Below are 25,835 nucleotides of genomic sequence, written 5' to 3' on the forward strand. Positions count from 1 at the left end.
GTCCTTCCTTTCCTCCCATTTTTATTTTTGTACCCCTTCATAAAATCTTCAAAACTAATAAAAACTTTCTATGATAAAAACACAGTTTTTATGGTGGAATTAAATACATTAAACATAAAGGCAAGGACTTAGTTTACGGTGTTGCTGCCATCCATGCGGTCCTCTCTCCTGCCAGCAGTGTGTGGGCGATTCACACGCTGTCTGCATGAAAAAGTCCACTGCAATCCAGCGATGCTTTCTTAGCTGTCCATTAATATCATGTTGCTGACACGGAGCAAGGACAGCCCCCCTTGATGGAATAGGGGGGCCCCCAAATGGGGAGATTTGCTGGAACACAGGTTTTTTATTTATGTTTAACTTATTTAAGTTCCACCCAAAAAAGTTTTCAGTGTTGGTGTTAATTAGCCTTTAACAGATGAGCTACCCAATCTCTACGATCATAAGGAGGCACATCATGGTGATTAAGGGGCACAGTAGTGTGTGTGATGGCACAGCAGGCTTGTGGAAATGTAGCGTGTGTGTGGTAGGTGGTGGCTAAGTATTAATTGTGGGTCCTATTGATTTAACACCGGGGCTTGTTGGAATTTTCTCAATGTACCCATTCTTTTTTCCAAATAGGGCCCCCAAGATTCCAGGAAACAGACAAGTGACAACAGGTAGGACAGTCTGTCAAATGTTCTGAGTCTAGTACAGGCTTGGCTAACCTGTGGCACTCCAGGTGTTGTAAAACTACAAGTCCCAGCATACCCTTCCAGCAATAAGCTGGGGCTTGTAGTTTCACAACACCTGGAGTGCCACAGGTTAGCCAAGCCTGGTCTAGTGGGACAATCCAGATTTTTGATTACTGTTCTGCCCAATCTAAGGGACAGGTCAGACTGTGTACTCTTTATACACACACTGCATTCTTTATATACTACACTATGGTGCGAGCTGTCCTTCATGGACTGACCACTCCCCCTCTAGTGTCTGGTCCCACCTCTATGATGGCTGGCCACACCCGCTCTGGTGCGCCCCTAGCGTTGCAGTCTCCCGGTGGGCCCTTCATGCCCCAGTCCGACACTGGTGGTACATTACAAAGTCGTTAATCTAAAACTCTTGGTACAACATGTACATGTCCCTTTAGTATTAACAACAGCCCATACACAACTTTTGGGGGGGCATTTGGAGGGAGGAGAGGACTCTAAATCGGGTGCTCCTGAGGTTTTACTGGCCAGGAATCCGCAAGGCAGTGAAGAGATACTGTCAAGCCTGCCCAGTATGCAAGTAGACTGCCCTAAACCAAACTATTGTGCTCCCCTGGTACCTTTCCCTATAATTACAGTTTAATTCAAGTGGATTGCCATGGTCCTAGTGGGTCCCTTGGAGAAGTTTGCCCGAGGGCATCAATATGTATTGGTAGTTCTTAATTATGCTACACAATATCCTGAGGCAATTCCACTATGGAATATTAAATCCAGTACTATTGCAAATGAGTTACTATTAATGTACACTCGACTCAGAATTCCAAAAGAACGCTTAACGGATGAGGGCACTCCCTTCATGTCAGGATTAATGAAGGAGTTGTGTAAATTGCTAGGAGTACAAAGACTACAGGCCTCGGTTTATCACTCGCAAAACCGATGGTTTGGTTGAGCAGTTTAATAGAACCATTAGATGAGCTCTGGCTCAGGATAAAAGAGATTGGCATACCCTATTACCCTTTCTCATGTTTGTGATAAGGGAGGTGCCATAGGTATCAAGGGGATTCAGTCCCTTTGTGCTTTTGTTTGGGAGACTATCCTGCGGTGTTCAGGATTTCCTCAAAGAAGGGCAGAAACAGCAGGGACCCAAGGAGCCAAATATAGTACAGTTTGTGGCCCAATTGTACGATTGAATACAACGGATCGGTCCGTTGGCAAAGCAACATCTAACGGAAGCACAGGGACTGCAAAAGATGAGTTATGACACCAGAGCCAACTTCTGAACCTTGAACCCAGGTGACAAGATGCTTGTCCTGGTATCAACTCAGGAGAGCAAATTGTATGCACATTGGTAAGGCCCTTATAAGGTAATAGAGCCCATAGGACTAGTCATTTACCAGGTACAGCAGCTTGGCAGCTGTCGAACAGAGCAAGTCTATCACCTTAACTTTTAAAAACCATGGGTGGAAGAAACCCCAACATTAACGATGAGAGCAGTAAAAACCGAGGACTGCATAGTTCCCCTGGAGTCTTCCCTGACATTGTCTCATACACGACAGGAGTTAGAAATGGTAGCTCGTAATAAAGATGTTTTCTCGGCTATTCCAGGAGGCATCAAGATAATTGATCATGACATTGTCACCCCACCAGAGGTAATAATAAACCAACAACCATATAGAATACCTGAGGCAAAAAGGGCTGCAGTAAAGTGAGAGGCAAAGGGCATATTGCAAATTGCGGTAGTGAAGGAGTTCACCAGTCAGTGGAATAACCCCACAGTCCTTGTGTCAAAGCCTTCGGGGCCATCCGCTTCTGTAGTGATTTTAGGAAATTAAATAAGGTGCCTAGGTTTAACACATATCCAATGCTGCATTTGGATGAGCTAGTGGAGAATCTGGCCAGTAGTCAATATCTTATTACCCTAGATTTAACAAAAGGGAACTGGTAGATACGACTCACTACCTCAGCCAAACCCAAAACAGCCTTTTCAACACCTGAAGGGCTGTTTCAGTACAGGGTATTGCCATTTGGCCTGCATGGGGCACCAGCCATGTTCCAACAAGCAATGGATAAACTGCTAAAGCCTCACCGGGTATACGCCATGGTGACCATGATGACATAGTTATTTACAGTCAAGACTGGTAATCCCATCTTCCCAAGGTGGAGGCAGTTTTGGAATCATTAAGACATCACAGCTTTACAGCAAATCTCCTTAAGGGAGTGCTAACCATGCCAGAGGCTAACTATCTGGGCTATATGGTCGGCCTGGGGAAAGTAAAACCTCAGGTGGATAAGGTAGAAGCTGTAAGGAATTGGCCTAAACCAGAAAGGAAGTCTCAACTACAGACTTTCCTTGGGTTGATTCGGTACTACCGATAGTTTATCCACAATTTCACTACTCTAGCCACCTCATTGACATAATTTCTTAAAAACAAAAACCCAGATAAGTTAATTTGGTCCGAGGCTTCGGAGGTCACCTGGGAAATTTGAAAGAAGCCTTGAGCACCACACCGGTGCTTCAGGTACCCAATTTTAGGGAGAAGTTATTTCTTCAGACAGATGCTTCTTGGACAGGTCTGGGGGCAATATTGACCCAAAGGATACAGGCTGAGCAGAGACTGGTTCTTTTCCTCAGCCGTAAACTCTGAGAAATGAGAAGATCTATATATACTACTTTTCTTTAAACTATAACAACTATAACAATTTTTTTGGGACCACCTGGTGTGCCCCTTTCTATTGTTTGCCTGTTACGCTGTTCAGGTCTCTTCTACATGTGTCCCATGTACCATGTTTGTGTAATATATGCAATGCCATGCTTGCTTGTTCACTGTAAAACTCCAAAACTTTTACAAATAGATTTAAAAAATTATAACCTTATATGCCTGTATTATATTTGCAGATCCCTGATATTTACTTATCACTTTTACATGAAAACTAGAACAATAAGAACATATCAATCTAATGTGAATAGATTTAGTGTACATTGGATAAAGCAGGAACTAATAGAGCTAATTCTCTAATTGCACTGGTAAGCAATAAAGACTACAGGTCCCCTGGTCTGTCAGGGGTGTTCTAGTGACATCATAGGACTTCCGTGCAAATGCAGTAGCATCTAGCACTTATCCATTTCAAACCTGCATTGTTCAGAGGTGAAGCTGTAGCCTGCACATGGGATATCAGGAAGCAAAATATATTGCTGTAAAATAGTATCAGAACTGTGGGATAACTCACCCCCCACACCCCCATCAGAGCTGCAGCGGGTCTTTTTGCTGTGTTAACACCTAGGAGATTTTAAACCCAAACAGTGTTGCTTTAGTTTCTAATACAGGCACCGATATTGCAGAACCACAGCTTTGTGCACACAGCACCAAGTCATAGTTGCCTACTTTCGTCAAGTTCTGTCCGGGCGAGGGGTGTGACTGGTGGGAATTTTTGTATTTAATTAGAAAACATGTATAGCTTAGATATATTTATTACAATTCATAAGGCAGGATAATGATAAGGACAGGGACAGTGTAACATCCCCATGATATCAATGCAGAAAACTCACATCTGTATGCTTCTGTTATTAGGTGTATGCTGACTAAATCAACAGGCCATAAGCAATCAGACTTTAAAGATTCAACCCCATGAAAAATGTGTTTGTTAACATAAATCACTTTGGTTGTCTGTAAGGGGATATATAGTGGTGATCATTTTTCCTTACTTTTTTTAAGCTACTATTAATGTAGATTTGCAGTTTGCTAAGTGTCATGTGGCTACCATGGCAACCACTATCACATGACATGTGATTTTGTGACCAGGCAAGCTTTGGATCCTCCCTCTTCTCAGCATGCTCATTCACAGCACAAATCCCCAGCCATCTTTTCTCTGCCACCATGTACACAAAGAGAGAGAGCTATGGCTTAGAGATCAGATGACCCTCTCTTCAGAAACTAGCTTGAGTGCTGGAATGCAAATGTGTTCCAACTGAGAGCCTATGTATCCATATCAAACTCCCCTCCAAGATATATTTTGCAAAGGGAATACTGAGTTATAAGATGATGTTAAACAAGTACAAAACAGGATAATTTTTTTTGCTTTCCAGAATTGTTTATGTGTTTTAAACATCAACGGGACCTATACAACGTATGTTGTTCGAAAGATTTGGCAACTAATTGTTCAACGATCTAGAATGCATCCTCAAATTTCAGGCTTAAGCAAAAACAGACCATTGTAACACTCAGAAAATATTGATCATAGGAAAAGTGTTTTCTGAAGTATATATTGTTTTTAAAGTTATTGTGTATTTATTATTATTTTTTGACATTGTGGCCTTTATATCAAATCACAGAAACCCTACACCTACAATGGCACCACATTAAACTCTTAGTAGGATAGATTAATGGGATACATTTTTGCATTTGTCATACTGTGGTCTCATGTTCATTTTACCGTGGTGCAGTATGATAGGGAGCATTTTGTACCACCAGAGAAAGTTGCACATTTTTTTAGTTGTGTTGACTTCCTTAGGAAAACATATTTTATTTATTATTCTGAATTTTATATTTTCTGTATGAAATTGGAATAAACATATTATTAATTGTTTCCATATTTACTTTCATGCAGTTAGTGCAACCCCAGAAAATGATTACAACATTAAATTGGCTAGTTATCCCAAGTATGGGGGTGGCAAATATGTAAAATTTATTCACAGTCATATGGTTACTGAGTGCATGTGCTGTTAAAGTCTTTTAATTAATTAATTAATTGATTTAATTAAATTCAATTCTACAAACTTTGCTTCTAACAAGGGGCACTCTTAAGAGTCAGAGGATATTGTGATGGGTCACAATGCACACTTAAGCTGGGTACACACTACAGAAATTTCGACCGACTTTTTATGTCGAGGGATTTTACATGCGATCGATGTTCCGATCGCTCGGTCCATGGACTGCATACACACTAGCCTTGTTTAGCGACTTTTTACAGCCATGTTGTCGTGAGCAATGAATGTAATTTTGTACTCACTGTTGTGGATCGGTCGGAAGTTTATACACACTGCACAACGGAAACGAGATTGGAACGAAAATATTAAACGGTACGACCAACCAAATGAGGCGACAATCGTCCATTTGGGCAGACTTTCGACCATCGTGACACTGCACACACTGACCCGACTTTTGAACAAGCGGTCGTATGTCGGCTGTTTCAGCCGATTATTGGACGAAAACAGTGTAGTGTGTACCCAGCTTAAGGGCCTGATTTAGCGTTGGACATAAGTTCATGTAATCAGTGCAAATAGCACTTTTAGCCAAGGATCCAACTCAGTTTACATTCTGACTGAGACAGATCCGCTGGTACTCGTTATTATGATGGTGGTTATTTCGACACGTAATATATAGACAAATGAATTCCGAATAGTGTCAGTGCGACATGAATAAAATGTAGACTTATTATAAATGAGACACAGAAGATCTCTGACCTGCCTGTCATTAATTCCGGATACAGGAAATGCCAGTGCTTCACATTGACGTCATAAAATATAGCGACATAAGGATTTCCATGTTTAAAGCGGCAATGCCAGTACTCGGAAACTGTACAATTTTATCTAAGGTTAGGGTGTTAGGATTAGGGTTAGGGTAAGGCGCCGGAACCTGGCATTGCGGCTTTAAATACGGAATTTACAATGTCGCCACATTAAGTGACGTCAATGTTAAGCGCCGACCATTTTCTCTATTAGGAATTAATTGCAGGCAGGTCAGATATCTTCTGTGTCTCATTTATAATAGATCTACATTTAATTCATGTCGCACTGATACTATTTGGAATTGTTTTGTCTATATTTTACATGTCGCAATAACCAGTGTCGCAATAATGTACCCCACCTGACGGATCTCCCTTTTGCACCTCTCTGCGCTTAGAGAAGTGGAACGGGGAAGTTAGTGGCAGAGCCTAGCAATATAAAGGCGTGTTCACACAGTTTACATGCTATGCTCAGTTGAAAGCAACCGCAGATAGGTCTTTAGGAGAGAGATCTTTTGCGGGTGCTTTCTGCTGGTGCAACAGACCTTGTAGTATTAAAAACAGATTTTAAAAAAGGATTAAGTTTTAAAAAAAAAAAAAGGTTTACACCTCCTCCTGAACAGCTTAACCAAGCCCAGTGCTGTTTGGTGGTGGAGGGCACAATTTTTTTTACAATAATTTTTTTATTCATTAATCTTCTTTATAGGGCCATTATTACTGATACACTTAAGTATATCATTCATACTGGCCCATAAGTCAGATAAAGAGGTGTGCTTGTGCAATTTGAATAGTATTCTGAGTTGCAGGGATCTAAAGATCCATGTGACTTGGAATACTGTGTAAATTACAGGATGAAATTTACACTAAGGTGTTAAGTATAAATTCCATCCAACTCTAAATCAGGCCCTAACAATGTAAGATTCAGTGTAACCTGGATCTAATAGCAGCTAGTATGCCAGCTGTGTAGGGCTTACCCTTGCTTTATGGTTGGCACATTCACTGTCCATTTAATACTATTGATGGTGGAACATAGTACTCTCATGTTTTAAAATGTGTTTAGAAACTCATATTTCGGAGCATTTTTTTCCATCAAGCTGATTTAATTAAACCTGCCATACATGTTGTCTAAAAGTGTGGTTTATACAGAAGCCACATATATTTCTACATAATTAGTTGATACTCCTTGTGCTGTAGTGACATTACCTTCATAGGAAAATGATCCACTTATCTCCATATCTGTGTATTGATCCTTCTAGTTATTTTACCTGCTGAAACCCATTAGTTGTATGCAGCAGTGGGTGTAAACATGCTCTGTATTCCTTTACTGATAGAGATCCCTAGACGGGGACATCTTAAAAAGCTATCGTGAAACTCTGAATGGTACCAGTGACGAGGACTCTATAATAAAAGACAAGGTAGGGAAGCTATACTCGAGTTTTTCATTTTTGATGCTCAATAGTTCTTTTAATAGCTACGTTAGTATGCATTCCTGAGGAATATGTATGTATCACAATAAATAATCTTCGTAACAGCTGTGTACACGTTTAATATCAATTTGTCCCCTTATAGCGCCACATCTTCCATGTTTAAATATATATTTACATACTCTCTATCTAGTACACAATGTGGATTCCTGAGGTAAAAGTTTTGTTGAACTGCGATCATTCTCTGATTGACAGTTCTTAGTCATGTCCATCTGATTCTGTTTCTAGTGAAGACATTATCACTGTGTCCATGCAGCGTAAAAGGATAACTTTAGAACACAAATGATTGGCCAGAATATCCAGGGAAGTGTCGTTAAGTGAAATTACAAACATGACCCAAGTGCATTGTTGACTATTCACACTGCAAGTGGGGTTACGACCTCATCTCCTGCAGATAACATCTTCCCATCTGATATGATAGTCCAACTTCATGTAATATGTGCAGTTTATTAAACAGGTGATCTCAATCATCTGATGTAACATCAATGTCCTTGGGGCTGTCCTGACATGTTGCCATTCTCCACCTGCTGACGTGCTGGCTACTTTTTCTCTTTTGCTGCGTGTCTGGACATTCCTCTTCTAATTTTTGACGTTTGTGCTTTGTCCTTCTGTTCTGAAACCACACTTTTACCTGGAAATAAAATAGTGTCAAAATATAAAAAAAATCTCTTGCAGTGGTCATTTGTAACATCTTCATTATATATAACCATTACGAGCCTGATTCATCAAGGCACCTATATGCTGATTTTGAGCGTATCGTGCGCAAAATCACTCTGTGAATGCCCAGGACCGGAAAATTCGTCCGTGAACGCAGCCCTGTCGGCTGCGTCATCAAACGCAAAGGACACTTTCTATAGCCTACGGTTTCTGGGAGTGATCAGAGCAGGCAAGGAGCAATTTGCCATAGTCAGTTTACAGTAGGGACGTGTAAAACTCAAGCACACGTCCAAAATCCAGCTCTGGATCTTACGTGTGTTTCTGCCGTATCTCTTGCTCCAGCTAAAGGGCTTGTCTAAGTGTTTGCAATCACGAGCAACAGTAAAAATGTATTTCATGCTCAGTGGACATTAACAACATCCTAATAAATGTATTTCATGGAAAAGAAATGAATAAAAAATAAAACAGCTAAAAAAAGTGTCATCATTAATGTCTGTATTACAGGTGACATTAATTCAATATTTTTTTTCCTGTGCATTCTTTTGTGAATCTATAATCCACATTGATATTGGACGTATCGTGCAGTGTTTTGTGTAGTAGAGCAGACAAGACCTACACCCAATTTCAACAGCACACTTAGCCCCGCATTGATGAATTCAGGAATAGCCAAAATACGTGCGTATAATATTAAACGCGGATTTCGCTCAGAATGCATGCCTTGATGAATCAGGCCCCACATGTTTTCCAGCTCCATATAAAAACACTTTGTAAACATAAATCACTTCTATTATAAAGGCCATTTGTAGTATTTATCAATTCGATATTTTCCATATCACACTTGCACAGGTGTGAGCAGTAGCACACTGTGCAAAAGTGTAAAGGTCAGATCCAAGTCAACCTCGTCCCCTTTAGCACAACCTTTCATTAAACCTTTTCAGTTTCTCTCTTAAAATATTATTGAGCCTTATTTATAGCTTAGATTCATCATGAGAGTGAGGGAATCAAGACTATTATTACCTTTTTGTGACTTTTTTTTACATAACCTGGATTGTGTTTAGAAATATGCTTCTTCACAGAAATGCACAATTACAAGTATAAGACCAGAAGACCAACTTTTCTGAGCTGGTGCAAAATTCAGAGTGGAAATTGATGTGTGCCCCTCGACACACCGTGGAGTGCCCCTAAACGGCACCTTCTCACCCCTTTTATCTCATTTCAATGATCACACTGCACAAAAGGAAATCTAATTTATTGCTCTGCAAAACTAGGTGCACTGGATGCCTTTCCCCTGCCCAACTCCTTCCCTTGGTCTGTGCAAACGTCTGCTCCTCCACAAATGCCTCTAGCTTGTTTCGTAAACCTACGCGCTTTGGCAGAAATCTAGGCACATTTGCACAAAATGAGGTGCACAGAGGAGCAAAAGTTAATTTTGAACTTGCTTCATAAGTTACCTCCTATGTGTTAGATAAATTCCTGCCTTAATAGAAAACAGGAATGCGTCACTAGACCGTGGCAGCATTTGGGGAGGTAGGTAGGTAGGACCCTGCACCTTGCATTTCCGCTGCCATCAGTTGGAAACATGTGCATGTGTTAAAGGTGGAAGGTGGCCACAACTTCTACTTGGCTGCAACAATGTTCTGCCATCTACAAAACAAGCATTGCAGAGAAATTATGTTTTCCAACCACAAGGTGCTGGTTTGAAATATAATTAAGTCCAAAGATACAAGCAGTAGGCAGAACAAGTGTTAATTTCATATTAATTACAGTAGCTTTCTCTTCATCTCTGCATTATCTCAGGCTTTATAAAAAGGATAGTAGTATTTACTGTGACTGGTGCTTTACCTGGGTCTCTGTGAGGCACAGGCTGTTTGCAAGCTGTTTCCTTTCTGTCCCCACTACGTAATGGTTTTTCTCGAAGGCTCCTTCAAGGCGCAGAAGTTGGGAGGGGGAGAAAGCAGTTCGTATCCTTTTGGGCTTTCGTGAAAAAGGTCCCTGAAGCATATAGCTCTCTGGAGTATTTTCCTCGCCTTGGAATAAAAAAAAAATGTTATTAGTATTTATACAGTCTGAAAAATATAAGGGTGAATATATTGTGTGCATGTCATTATAAATGTGGTTAAAGCAGACTTTTCATTAAACATAATGCTAATTATTCATCCCTATCTACAAACTTGCAGTCTTTTTATATTAACTTTATATGAAATTTCATTAAAAAAAAAATATATATATATATATATATATATATATATTCCCACTATGTTACTGGCCCTCCCGAGTGTGCTGGCATTTGTAGTACATTATAGCTGGGAGGGTAATGGGAAGTTATTGCTGACTATACACCCAGCACTAGAAGGCAGGACTCCCCTGACTGCATACGTCACTGCTCCTCACAGAGGGTAGAGGGGTGGAAAATAATATCACACAGTCATGTACAGCTGGCCTTCCTCAATAACCACCCTGGGTTGAGAGATTCTCCTGTCTAGTCTAGGAATAGCCATCAGCCTATGTTATTGTTCAGGGAGTGGGGTGTTCTATTAGAATAACAAGTTCTGTTGTGCACAATGTGGTAGCTTTGAACCATTTTGACTTCTAACACTGACACCAATGTATGGAAGATTCATGTATTATTTGAAAATAACACTTAAAGGGCTATTTTACATCCATGTAATTTTCTTCCTGTTTGTATGCATTTGGACACTTGAAAACCAGATGGAAATGCTTTAAAATTAGAACACATATACTTACAAAAATATATTGTATTGAGTTAAAGAGCTATAACTGAAGGTAAAGCAACCATTCATGTTAGTTTGATAGAGCAGCAATGCAAGTAAAGCTAAAGTACAATTCCCGGGTGAAAAATGAATGTACATTTCATTTTCTTTTCATTCTAGCCGAATCCAAGACACTTTAGGGGGAATTCAATTGGCCGTGTTACTCGTGAAAGAAATGCAGCCTGCGCACTATTACCAATATTACAGTAATTTTAACGTGGATTTCTACTTGTGGCCCTCAGAGCTGCAAGGAGAAAGCAAAGTTGAAATAATCCTATTAACGGTGAATGTGCGCTGTCCATGTTACGTAACGTGGCCAATTGAATTCCCCCCTTATAATTACATGTGCAGTACATTATGTTTCTGATGGAGGTGCAGTTACTATAGCTATTTAGAGAGGATATTTATTTTACTTTTTGGACACCTTTGAGCCAGGTTTGTCCTTATGGTGATTTGGACATGTGTATATGATTAAATGCAAATATGCATTTAGTTAAATCCATCTCTCTGGTGGTGTTAAAATCATGACCATCGTGACAAAGCTGCTTAGGTTTATGCTGTTTAAGACACATTGAAATTTCCCCTCTCTCTATTCCTAAATGTATGGGCCCATAGCAAAATTGTGATGGGACCATCTGCTCATAAGTCATACCCATCACAGTGTCTTCTTCATCCCCAGACAGTATCCAATAAGGCAGAGTACTAACTGCATTAGTAGCAATCTGGCACATTAGACTGAATTTTATTGTCATTATTTTCCAAATCATATAACTGCATGTATAAATGTGTTTTACAGCCACATTAACTTTATACTTATGGGGACATTTTTTGCTCTGGAATAGATCCCTCTGTGATATTGCACTCCATAGCAGTCACAGATAGTGTTAAATATTTATACCCTTGTCTGTGTTTTCAAAATTTAGATAAGCGACCCTAAATGTAACTAGAGCATTAGGCAAATAATGTTCTGATCAGCCACAGTCCATCTAGCGTGCAGGGAAAAAAAACGTTTAACAAAATATTTGACACATGGCCTGATTCATGTTGCGGCTTACATCCAGTGGTGGAAGTGGGGGTGTATACAGTGGTAGGCCATACTGCCACTTCTTCTGCTGCCTTCATTGTAAAACTATCACATTCCATTCACTTACATTCCCATTACATTTTCCATACCGCCCTTCTAAATTACCACTTCGACCTCTGCTTACGTCCATTTGCATAGCATACCTTTGTGAAATAGCTTTGTGCTCAGAAACGGACATTACGCCAATGAACTCAATTGCATGCAATTCATTTCTAAACGCATATGACACTTACGACTGCCTACAACTTGAGAGGTGGAACAGAGGAGGGAAGGGATGGACTAACGCAGGCCATGAACAGTAAGGGAGATAAGACACAAATATAGGCGATTCATGTCCTGTAATTGTCATCAGTACGCTTGGTCTCACCCGTATCATTTACACCCACTACAGGGCAGTTGTAAATGCCGACTGATAGGGATAACCAAAACGGCATAGTCTTTGAATTTAAAATTACACATATGTATGTCAGTAGCTATTACAGAACAACGATACTTAACTAAGATATACTATAAAACGCATTGTAGATACAGTACACATTGAAATCATCTTTATGTAATTAATGTTAAAAAAAATTAACATAAATATTTCTATAAATGTTTAAACTGCTAAGAGTTGTTCTTTTAAATTGTTTAAAAAAAACAATTTATGCATTCTGATGTGACCTTTTATTGTAATTGCGCATGTGTGTATACAGCAGTCTGCTCTATGTACCAATGCATGGCAAGTACTGTATAGACAAAGTGTACTTACACCCAGATTCAAATCATGTATTCAGATATGCTTGGTTTTTAATATGTTAGGAACTCCGCACAAGTTCTGTGCTCCTTATTAAAATGCAACTTTTATATATATTTTTTTCCCTTACGCTCTAATGCCTCAAAGGAGCATCACTGTGCATGCACAAATCTCCGGAAGAGGAGGCACTGGAAAACACCAGTGCTGGCCCTGGTTGCAACAACAGAAAACAACGATTGTAAAGTGGTTTAATGCACCTCCATTGTGTCTGAAACCTAGACTGGTTTGGAATTGTAGTAATCATTTAGGAGTATGCGGTTAGTCCTCTGGCAGTAAAATAGTTAACTCTCTCATCATGTGTCTGAGCGGTAATGTGCAGTAGGCCAAATGACAATCAATTTAAAACTGGACGGCAAAGTATTTAGATAGCCCTCAGGTGTACTGCAATTGGGTTTCAAAGCTTACCCCCAAGCTACAAGAATTAAGCCGACCTCAAGACCTCAATTGTACAAACTTGAAATGATTAAACTGTCAAAATTATATGTTTATTGTTGTAACATATATACATTTTTTATGTTTATAAAACATATATATATATATATATATATATATATATATATATATACATACACACACACACACACACACAGGCACAAGCTGGCACATACATAGAAACTGATAAAAAGATGGGCCTACTAGCAGGATTGTCTACACTCGTGGGGAAGACTTTTATCGTGCAGGTGGACAGACTCCAGGCCCAGCAATTGAAATGGCGCAGTTCCAATCCTTTACACAAGCTAACACAAACATTTATTCATTGTGTTGTACCCATAAAAAGCAAATCATGTAACCTAAATAAATCATTACTAAATCTACCAACAATGTAGAGACTATCAGTTTAGACGCCGTAGATGCCACCTTCCTCTAATCTCTAAAATCAGGTTGTGAAGATTTCTTTCAATTTTTGTCCTGGAAATGTTTCTATTTTGAAAACTATTTTACATTAACTGTTCACTTGCACAGCACAGTACTGTATGCCTTTAAAGTGCCGTTGCTAAAAACTGATCTAAAACTTATACACTTATAATATAATATACACTCTGCTATCATTCATATGAGAAAACATAATAGTCCTCCACCTCTTTTCTGATTTTCTATAAATATGTAAATTATAGTATGAACTAGTTCATATTTCTTATTTCACAAACCTACCACACCTTAAAAATTACATACGTTTCTCGCAAATATGAAATCCAAAATCTCGCCAATATTCATACCTAAGAATATAATTATTAGTATTATATTCGTATGTTGTAACACAAAAAATATAAACACGGGGGTGTTTACAAATGAATATAGTTCATTTATTTAACTCTGCCTGCTAAATAAATCTTGTAACACGTCCTTATTGGAAGACAAACTAATTTATGATAGCATTATAAAATAGTACGCACATTTTTACCCATGGACTAAGTTACGTTTATAGTATAGCTGGATGTTTTTTCAAATGATTAAAAGCACTCAGCTAACGCAACATTATATTGCCATTAAAACAAGAAAGAAATGGTGGTTATGAGTTCTTTATATATTAATATGTGGCCCACCTATAATAAATATAGTAAAATAAGAATCAGGGAGAAATACACTGCAAGAGAGCCTTCTCTCTAGAAAAATACAAATACTCATATAAAACATGCATTGTCATATAATAATAGTAGAGAAGAAGAAGAAACATAAATCTAGACCACTTAAATTAATAAACATTCATCTAGAACAAAAGGAAATCGCTCTCCTATTTATAAGACAGAAAACTGGGATACACAGACAACATGGAGTTTGCTTGGGAAAGTCATCACCTCATTTAAGGTGTTAAATCAGCTAAACAGACATAAAAAAACAACAAAAACAGACATAGAAAAACAACAAAAACAGACTTGAAAAACAACAAAAACAGACATAAAAAAACATTTCCACCAGAAATTTAATTCATCTAACTGCATCAGTTTGAAATTCTGGTAAAAAATAAACCATAACATAACACAGATTAAACATAACATAAGAAACTAATGTGCATGGTACAAAAACCAATACAAGTGATTAAATGGAAAAAAAAAAAAGTCAGTGTGAGAAGAGTGAGGTTTTTCCCCCGATAAAAGCAAGATGTATTTAAAATACTTTCAATTTAGGACAATTGAAACTAAACTGCAGAAAAAACTTCATTATTTTTCTTCTCTCTTTATATTCAACTGTGCACATACCAAAGGTAAATTACATTTCCATTCCTGAATTATATTATATGAATAAACATTTTACTTTACTAACTGGCTAATATAAAGTGCAATTAAACTAACATACTATATAACAACTGACATCATTTCTACAGTCTGTTGACCGGGAACTGCTATGATGAGGTCCCTCAAAGCGAGTAATGCTACTATATTGACCTGTCAATAAATTTCAACCACATCTACAACATATTATAGATAACTTTATAATGTCAGTGCCATTCTAAACTGGAATTTATAAATGTCATGTAAGGATGGCTGCATCTGCCTACAATCATGTACCCCTACTGTTAAAGGTAACCTCACATTACAAGGGACATCCGAATGTTGTACAGAGTGCTCAAACTGAATATTGTATATCACTAATGTTGGAGCATACACTTTTGCTTTAAGGCATCCATACAAGCTGTGATTTTGACAAACAGTGGACCATTTTAGACCTAAATGACCACATGTCACAACACATACGGGCCCAAAAAGTTTACTGATCCTTATCAATATCTTAACAGGATCGATCAGATGTCAGTTGGGATGAAAGGTGAATGTGGATATACTTTACAGGTCTGGCAAAAGCAGACGGATCAGCCCATGTGTGGCCAGCTGTACTGCAATAATGCAGTGTTTCAATAATGATGTCACCAAGGATACCCCTAACTGGAGAGGGGCCTCAACAATGTGGGTGAGTATCACCCACCTCATCAGGATGAGAAATGTAAAATGTATTTTTTATTTTTTTTTGTTAAGGTGCATTTTTGCATTTGCATTCATTTCTGGAAAGTAACTATGGGAATATACATGGAAAAATACTTTCTAACGCTGCCAGTTGTTTCTCTACAGAGCACACAAAAAATTAAGCAGACAAACCCCCCTTCCTCCCCTTCCCTATACACACATACTCCCACACACACCTCCCCTTGGGTAAATAAAAATATGAAAATCAATTCAGCCATAAAGGTGTAAAAATCATTGGGTATGAAGTGATGTAATAGTGATACTGTGTATCAGACTTCACGGCCATGTGTTATTGAGCCTAAATTTTACAACCACTGCCCAAGGTCAACTGACATTTCCTCTAAAGCAGTAGTTGTGCAGTTATGGTAAACGGGTTGTAGTGTAAGAGAAAAACACCTTTAAGCGACTCCCTATGTAGTATTTGCTTGCATACTTACTCCACCAGCTAACTACTAAGAATTTCCAGCTTACAAAAGTTTAGTAACTATGTTAAAAATACTTGTATTTGTAGTTTCACAGTAGAGAACAAATCTGGAACATAGACAGGTGCATAGTAAATGGTCTTTGAAATCATGTTATCTGTACATATACAGCTAGAACAATTGTTAATTTCTATCACACAAATTTTAATATATATTTCCCCTTGTTGAACCACGCATATCCTATATTAATTGAGATACCTGGTGATTTTAAAATATTTATTTTGTTGGGATGTTTGCAAAAGTACAGGTTTTTTGATTCACCCAACTACCTATATGATTGTGTACACTTTAAGAATAGCACAAAGCTCACACTATAACTTAGGAATGTAAGTAAGTGAAGCAGTTCCTGTACAGTAATACGTACATGAGTGTGGTTACTGTGTTTTATTTTACATGTATGTACACAATATCAGATGCAAACGCTTCAATTGCTGATGGGCTCCTGACAATTGCACTTGTCTCCATATGTTTGTACCATATCTACGGCTCTACATCATTATTACATTAATACACAGAAAATCCATGTGACCTGAGGTTTGGTAAGGTCATAAAATCCATCCAATTTTGGGTACTAAATAAATTTATTTATATAGAGCCAACGCATTACTATTGAAACCTACTTCCTACTGTCTTGTTAATTTGAGGAGTTGAAATTTTGGGAAAATAAGCATTCTCAGATAAAGGTTTGGGGTGAAAAAAAGGGGTCTGTCCTGAGAAAACCGGAACACATGAGAGGCATAACCATAGCTATAATTCTTCTAGTTAAAAAAAAAACATTTACTGTATGTCTCTCACATATTTTGTCACTATGAAAGACGCTTTGGAATACAGTTTTATTCAAAAGAAACAGCAATAAAATGAAACAATATATTCTAGGGGGTAAATTTATCAAGCTGCGGGTTTGAAAAAGTGCAGATGTTGCCTATAGCAACCAATCAGATTCTGTAATTTTGTAGCATGTACTAAATAAATAACTAGAATCTGATTGGTTGCTATAAGCAACATCTCCACTTTTTCAATCCCGCAGCTTAATAAATGTACCCCTAGATCTTTTACAGGGTGATAACCTCTGCTGCTGACAAATACTGCATAAAGCACCTCCAAGTGTGAAGACGACAGTGGAGAAATTGTCCCTTCCCCTCTACCACAAGCATTACAATGATTTGAACAATTCTTGTAACTTCCAGTGGAGTTTCTGTTTTTATGTAGTCATGTTCTGACAGTGTTTTTGTTAATTTCTTGTACGCAGATTTAAATATTATGCTAAATCGGTGAGTGCATCTGACTAACCAATAAAATAAATGATTTTTATTTAATATTAATATTTATTTAAATAACGCCAGCACACTCCATAGTACTTTACAATTGTAAAGTTAAGATACAAAACTGGGTATTAATAGATAAAGAGGTAGGAGAGCCCTGCTCACAAGCTTACAATCTATAGGAAGATAGGTGTTTGCTACAGGAGGTAAAGTGTCACTTATTGCATATTGGTCCAGCCAGACAGCAATGGAAAAATGTGCTTAGTGGGTCTATGTCACCCAGTCAGGGGTCAGAGGGTTTTTGAATATAGAAGGAGAATAAATATATTGTGTGAACTGTGTAGTGTGGAGGTAATAGGGCAGAAGAGACTAGTGAGGTTAAGACATGCATACTAGTTATCAAAAGTTGTTTGGAGTTTATATGAAATGTTGGTTTTGGTCTTGTGCTGATTATTTAATTGTGTAAACAATTAGAGTATTAGTAAAGGTACCTCCCTTTACCCACAATGCATCATGTGACCCTGTAGAATAAACCTGAGGCCCATGGTGTCATGGAGACTTCTTTAAACATAGAGAAAACATCCTGATTTTCCTTCTTGACTCATCTGCATTGACCCCTTAACAGCCAGAGGGTATGCACACACACACACCAGAGAATTATCGTTTTATGGTAAATGTACAAGATTGGACATGCCAGCATGACACTACTATAAGACATAACATACTGCAAATATTGTATATCTCCTCTCACCAATGCCACTAGACATTGTGTAATAGCTGAGTTAAGGTGTTAAATGCAAGTGAACTAGCACAACATATATCAGCATATTAATGAACGTAGTAATCATTTTACTGAATTTGGCACTTCCACCTAAGTGCATTTAAAACGACTGATAGCCCTCTTACCCAGTGATGTTGTATCAAAAAATCATATGTGCATGATCTGATAATCGTTTGATATGCGCCCGATGCATTGACATGCTTTGTCAAACACTCAAGTCGCTGGTGCAACTGTTAGTGTATTTCTACTAAAGTTTGTATTGTAAATCCTGCTGACATAATTCTTTATCCTATTAACAATGGTGAGGGAAAGAATGTCATGCTCCTCATGAATCTTACCATACAGACCTTAGCTATGGCAGCTCTGGTGTAGATTTACAAAGCGTCACTGGAAAGCAGGCAGAGGAGGAGAAGGTATTGGTATGAATTGTTCTGCTTCACTCGAAAAACATATTAGTAGGTTAATTAGCTGCTTAAAAAAATCACCCGTGTGTGTGTGTGTGTGTGTGTGTGTGTGTGTGTGTGTGTGTGTGTGTGTGTGTGTGTGTGTGTGTGTGTGTGTGTGTGTGTGTGTGTGTGTGTGTGTGTGTGTGTGTGTGTGTGTGTGTGTGTGTGTGTGTGTGTGTGTGTTAGGGAATTTAGACTGGAGCAGGGACTGATGTGAATGACAAATTTTCTCTGTACAGCGCTGCGGAATTGATGGGCGTTATATAAATATATGATGATAATGCTTTCATTTTTACTGCTCTTTTTGAAGTCGCACCCCTTTCTACACCCTCCTCCAGTTAGGAATTTCCTGTCTGAAACAGGATGTGGGGAGGATTTGTAAGCTATAACTCTCTTGCCAACTGCTAGTTAGTATGTATAGAATGCATTCCCATAGACATCCAATTATAAAAAAAATCTAACATTCATACTTGTATCATGTCTGGGATCAAAATAATATGTTAGAGAAAAAATCATATCTAATAATAAGAATTATTTAAAAAAAAAAAAAAAAAAACAATACACTTGGCTTACAAATCCCATCTCTTTAAATGCTCAACAATCTCAATCAGTAAATGCATCCTCACAGAGATGAATGGACATTTCAAATGGAGTGACATGTTTTGAATGCACTGAATTCAAGCAAAACTGTGACACAATCACAGGCAGAGGCAGTTATGAATGCAAAGTTGTGAATGCAAAGCAACATGGGCACACAAAAGAGAATGGGTTTTAATTTAACATGCGGTTGTATGCATTGCACATGCATTAAAAAAAAAAAAGCATTTTAGCACCAGTGGACAAGAGCCTAAAGGGTAAATTTATCAAGTTGCGAGTTTCTGTCAGGTTTGAAAAGTGGAGACGTTGCCTAAAGCAGCCAATCAGATTCTAGCTATTATTTTATAGAATGTACTAAATAAATGATAACTAGAATTTGATTGGTTGCTATAGGCAACATCTCCCCTTTTCAAACCACCGGATCATCACAGCTTGACGAATTTACCTCTAAGTGTCAGATCCAGGAAAAGAACATGGAAAATAGCAGTAAAAGCACAGAATGTGATGATGGATAAGTCCAGACATAAAGCTTGCAGGATGCACTCAAATTATATCTGAGATCTTTAACTTCAGTTGGTGAGAGTAAAATTCAAACATCTCATATCAAAAGCTCACTATTTCTCAGTCAGCCACAGTTATATGTGGAGTTAGAGCAGATAAGGCCATAAGCATAGTTAGAATAGTAAGAGGTATTTACTCACAATATTGAATTAAGAATCTGGGCTGTGCTTAATGTGCCTAAACAGCCTTGTGCTTTGTATATGTCTTTAATTCCTTCACGATAACTATCAAGTGGGCCTGGGTCTTATTCACTGGTGCCATATGCAAGCAAGGGGTGGTTGTGTTCTGCAGAGAAAGCTTGTATGCCCAGGTCTATGCTGTCTATAACAGATGGGGGTCAGGTGGGGGAACATAAACAATACAGACCATCATTACAAACAGTGTGTTACATTACCGGGCTTTCCATACAGAGGACACAGGGGCCGATGGGACACCTGTATGAGGCCTGCCATGCTTAGCACTACTAATAGTTCTAAGCAAAATGCTTCAGTAGATCCAATTTTTATATATATATATATATATATATATATATATATTTACGCACACAGCGTTAACATTTTGAGGTGGGGATTTAAAATTTGCGTTCCGATTTATAGTTGGGGGGGGGGGGGGGAGTTCCTGCATGCAGAAAAAATTGCATTTGCAGCCCTTGCATTGCAACATGGGTTGTACATTTACAAATGTGCACCCTTTAGCTGGATTTTCTACTATCAGTGCAGATCAAATTTAAAGATATTTCATCTGATATGCAATCACATTAAATTCATTTCTAATAAAAATCCTATAAGATTCATATAATTAGATCCTAGAAATAAAACTGTAATAGCTCAAAAACACAGAATGTGCTTTGGTCATTAAAGTGCAAACTACCTCAGGTCATTAAGGGGCTAAGAATATGTAATAAATAATGGATGTAAGTATGTGTATAAATACATATATATATATATATATATATATATATATATATATATATATGTATTATGTGTGCATGTCTGTATATATTCACATATTCACATATTCACATTCACAAGAATATGTAATAAATAATGGATGTAAGTATGTGTATAAATACATATATATATATATATATATATATATATGTGTGTATTATGTGTGCATGTCTGTATATATTCACATACTAACATCCATTGATTATTACATATTCTTAGCCCCTTAATCACTAGAGCTAGTTTGCATTTTAATGACCAAAGTTCATAATATATGAAAATATTGGTCACTTTAGTTCATCGAGATGGGGAATGGTCATTTAGAAAGAACTGCTTTCCAAATCAATATTTCTATATGCATTTATGGATTAAGAATCACCACGAGACCCAGGTTTTCTTAGGGAGCCGACAGGGGTGGGCTGGCAAATTTCAGCGCGAGGGGGGCGCACAGGCGGCCACATCACATGACACGAATCGAATGTCATGTGATGCGACCGCCTGTGCGCCGCTGGTAATATTCAGTTTAAGCGAATGGCACCGTTTGCATCCATGAGGGGGGTTCGGCCTGCCAAAACAGCGGTTAGACTGAGCGGCCCGGGGTGTCCCCCGGCCCGGCCCAGCCCGCCCCTGAGCCGATATAGAATTCAATCCAACCGCTGGACAGCTGAATCTATGTCGGATAGGTCCACACACATACATTCACATGTGTGATCACAACTGATACACCAAGGCCATTCATGGCTGAGGCTACGGGGGGAGATCTGACAAAGCACCATTAGCACAGTATGGTGATAGCTACATACACGGCCAGGTCCATTTTATATCAGACATTTACCACCCATCCCAAACAACATCCTATAGATTCAAATCAGATGATGATTGGGATTTGTGTCCAATTAGCTCTAAAACGGCAGCATATATAGGCACTTTATGCTACAAGCGAGTTAGTGATAATGCAGCAATCTCTTGTAACATTTCTTTGTGCTAAAACTCAATAATATTGAGGCTGAGTTAGAAATCCTACATGATGATGATGTAGCAGCTTTACCACTTATGAATATATATTACAACACAAGGTTTGTTCACCCTTTTTTCATGGGAAGAAAAAAAATAACAGCTGAATTTTATATGCAGATCTAAATATTTTTATTGTGTATTTCACAAAGATTTTATAAATACTTTAGTCTAAGGAGGAATCTGCAGTGTACTATGTATATACCAGAAATGATGCATACTATGTTTGACTTCATAAGGGGAATGGTTCTATTAATACCAGATGTATCATTTATGCCTCTCACCTGTTAGATTGTAAGCTCATATGTGCAGATCCACCATTACCTCTTGTTTCATGTCATTGTATGTAAAGTATAATATATATATATATATATATATATATATATATATATATATATATAGTATTATATATTTATATCACAGTCTCCTCCATGTACAGTGCTGTGTACTATGTTGGTGCTTTATAAATAAAGGATGTTGGTAATAATAAATATATATATATATATATATATATATATATATATATATGCCTGTGTGTGTAACTGTTATTACATATTTGTGACGCGATGCATAAATTAAGCAACCAATCAGGGTGCATTGGCTGCTGAAAACGCAGAGCTCTGCTAAAGTGAATCTATATAAACTCTGTATTACATGTGATTCTATTGTACAATAATAATAATAATTCTATTGTACAAGCTGTAACATCCAGGATGTGAAATTCTGTCTGTCACCTCACACGCCTTTCACCCAGATTCCCATCGTCTGCAAACAAGGAAATAAAAGTACAATGTTTATTTTCGAAAGTTTTCCAAACGAATGCGTCTGTTTCAGCAATCCATCATGTCTATGCATTTAATCAGAACCACGAATATTGTGTTCACTCCCGAAAATCAATTATGTTTTAATAATATGCCCGGTATATACAAAGTATGAACTGTTTTTTATTTGTTAAGGTGTTGTGTTTGCTTTTTTGGAACTATTTGTACTTTGGTACATTTAAAACTTAAGATAATTTAATGTATAACAATATATACACACACTATAATAACATGTTGCAGAATTGAACTTTAGCTAAGGCTGTAGTCTGTAGATGGACATATTTGAATATATGCGCGACTTCATCACCAACAGTAATTTAATACAGAAAGCTACATTTTACACTATTTAGAGTTTGTCTCTATTTATGCATTAAATAAAATAATACATTTTAATAAGTTACATGTGTGCTATAGAAATGTTACAATGTAACTATTAACTGTTTACAACAAGAATTTATCCTCGTTATGTAGCATAGTACTGTTTGATTAATGGAAAAACAACCCCAATATATAACCTACACAGTAGGCGCTTTCGGTTTTATTTTCTGTTCAACCTCAAAGAGGATTTGCAATTTATTTTGTTTAAAAATATATAATTATTTTATTTAAAAATGTATCTGACTGCTTATGGTGCAATATATTTCTAGCATGTATATGGTCCATCCTGAAGACGTTTACACAAGGAGTGAGACTGCACAACATTGTTATTGACTGACAAATCCGATCCATGCGTATTGCGCTAAATGAAAACTGTTTTAACTTTGGAGTAGTTGACCCTTCGCCAATTAACCTATAAACAATACAATATTTAAGGTATTTGTAATACCCGCGCTGGAGCTCCCTGATACTTGGCAAAAAAAAGCAGAGATCTTGTGATTTATTTAATACATTTTATCAATGAAAACAGCATTTTCTATAGTACTATACCAGGTGAAACAGAGGGAGTTGACTTCTATATTATTGTTATATAGAAAGATGTTACATCTGATTCCCTGAACTGGTGGTAATTTATAGAATGAGCACTTTACAAGTGTGTTAATTAAAACGTACAAAGTGTGACTGTGGGAAATATGGCTGGATTGATACTTCTTGTAAGTTAATACAGACTCAAATCTCAGTTAATTAGCACAAGTAACCCACCGTTGACAAATTGTACCATAGGATCTGTAAAAGGAGTCATATGGTGCAAGACTTGGAAAATATAGTAATTAACGAGACAAACACCCTTACACTAATCAGTCTGGTTTTCACTATCTCCCTGCAGAACAGCTAGAAATCAGAGATTCAGAAAATGTATATTATGTGGAGATCATATAAAATGTATATGTATAATATACAATAAAAATGACATAACCCAGCTAAGTTGCATTGACATAAGTAATGTATCCCTCTGTTTACAGTAAACCTGGCAGCTTCCCACTCACCGGGCAGCCGGTGACGCAGGATCCAGGGGCAGAAGCTGAGCGGGTCCCGGTGAAGGATGCGGTGCTGTGGAATCCCCAGACCATGTCCATAGGGATTCGATGCTGGCTCCGGGAATAACAGATCTGGGGCCCCTAGGAGGCGGATCCCGTGGCGTAGCTGGGCAGGTGGCAGACCGGGGACAGGCTCTGGGTACTTTATGGCCGTGGGTCTGAGAGGCTCCTCGGGGCTTCGGTCTGGACCTACCAAAGCCTCAATCGTGAAGCCTTTCCTAGTTGGAGGCAGGAACATGGTGCTGCCCCTGGGGCAGATTATAGGAGACGGAGAATGGGCATTACCCACTGTATGAACAATGCCAAATGCGGAGTGGAAGACCCTATTCCGTGATGGGTCTTATATATGATTTATTTTGTACCAGTTCTCATCGCTGCTGTTCAGGGAGAAAGAACTGCTTCTTAGTTACACTTCTCAACCTCGTTACGCGTCCAGCAGTTTGGACCAGTATTTGGGGAACTTGTCCCGTACTGGGCGATCTTATGTGTTGTAGGGTCACCACCCTTCACTGGTAAGCTGGCTAGTTCCTGACACAGGTTGATAATTGTCACCTCCTCCACAATCTAGAAGAAATGTTTCTGCATCTGTACAGTGTTGCTCCAGTTGGTAGATGTAAGTGATATCCAGGAATACATCAGGTCTCTGGCTGAGTGTTCTCTGGACTCACTGGCAGAGTATCTGATGCCAGTCTCTGGCATAGAGGAGACAGCTGGTAGAAAGAGTGGCTTGGGGACTGGGAGGAGTGCGATGAGTAGGATGTGCAGGAATTGGGCGCAGCACCTGGTTGTACAGGTCTTGTGCTCACAGGGTCCTCCTCTTTATCAGCCCTCATCCCCAGTCACACCAATAGAGGAAGAGGTGGGAGGCGCAGCCGCAGGGACGAAAATCTACTTTATACACCACCTAACTGTAACCATATCCCTTAGCAGTCACATTTATTTATCTAATAACATCGTTTAATAGCAGTATTTGTCCATCTAAATTAACAAGCAGTGGTTTTCATACAACACTACATCAACTTACACTACTACACTATGCAGCATTAATGCACAGTTTTTCTTTTGTCAAATATGCACAAGTAACGAAAATACAGAATAAAATATAGGCCAGTGGCTCTCAAGCTTATCTTAGATGCGACCCCAAAGATGAGTGCCCCGTTGTTCCAGGACCCGAAAAGAAGATTCTGTTATTTATTTTACACCTGATAGTCAGTGGTCCCCAAAATAAATCGATAATTACGCTGAACGAATAATTCAATGACTCACTTATCATGATCAGTTTATCGTAATTGGCGACCTAGCCTGATAGATAGGGATGTTATTACATTTTTAGAGAACGCATAAACAAAGGCAGGTATGATAAAATTGCTATATATCACTAGTATTCACTGTATGCTACATGTCATTCCATCTTGTTTTCTGGTTTAGATATTCTTACATATTTTACGGATTTCTGCCAATGAACACAAAATAACAAACAAAAATATATATAACCACAGCAATAATGTTGATAAT

The 25,835-nt window shown here is 38.2% G+C and overlaps 1 protein-coding gene across 1 annotated transcript; it reads right to left on the reverse strand.

Moving 5' to 3' along the window:
* Positions 1-7,722: 7,722 nt before the first annotated feature.
* Positions 7,723-25,018, reverse strand: LOC142150051 (homeobox protein EMX1-like). The gene is made up of 3 exons (XM_075205301.1): positions 24,270-25,018; positions 10,169-10,353; positions 7,723-8,300 (listed from the first exon to the last, which is right to left on the reverse strand). The coding sequence occupies exons 1-3, from the start codon at positions 24,556-24,558 to the stop codon at positions 8,133-8,135; spliced, it is 642 nt and encodes a 213-aa protein (XP_075061402.1). The 5' UTR covers positions 24,559-25,018; the 3' UTR covers positions 7,723-8,132.
* Positions 25,019-25,835: the final 817 nt, after the last annotated feature.

The sequence above is a fragment of the Mixophyes fleayi genome, chromosome 4, assembly GCF_038048845.1.
Source record: "Mixophyes fleayi isolate aMixFle1 chromosome 4, aMixFle1.hap1, whole genome shotgun sequence".
NCBI lineage: Eukaryota > Metazoa > Chordata > Amphibia > Anura > Limnodynastidae > Mixophyes > Mixophyes fleayi.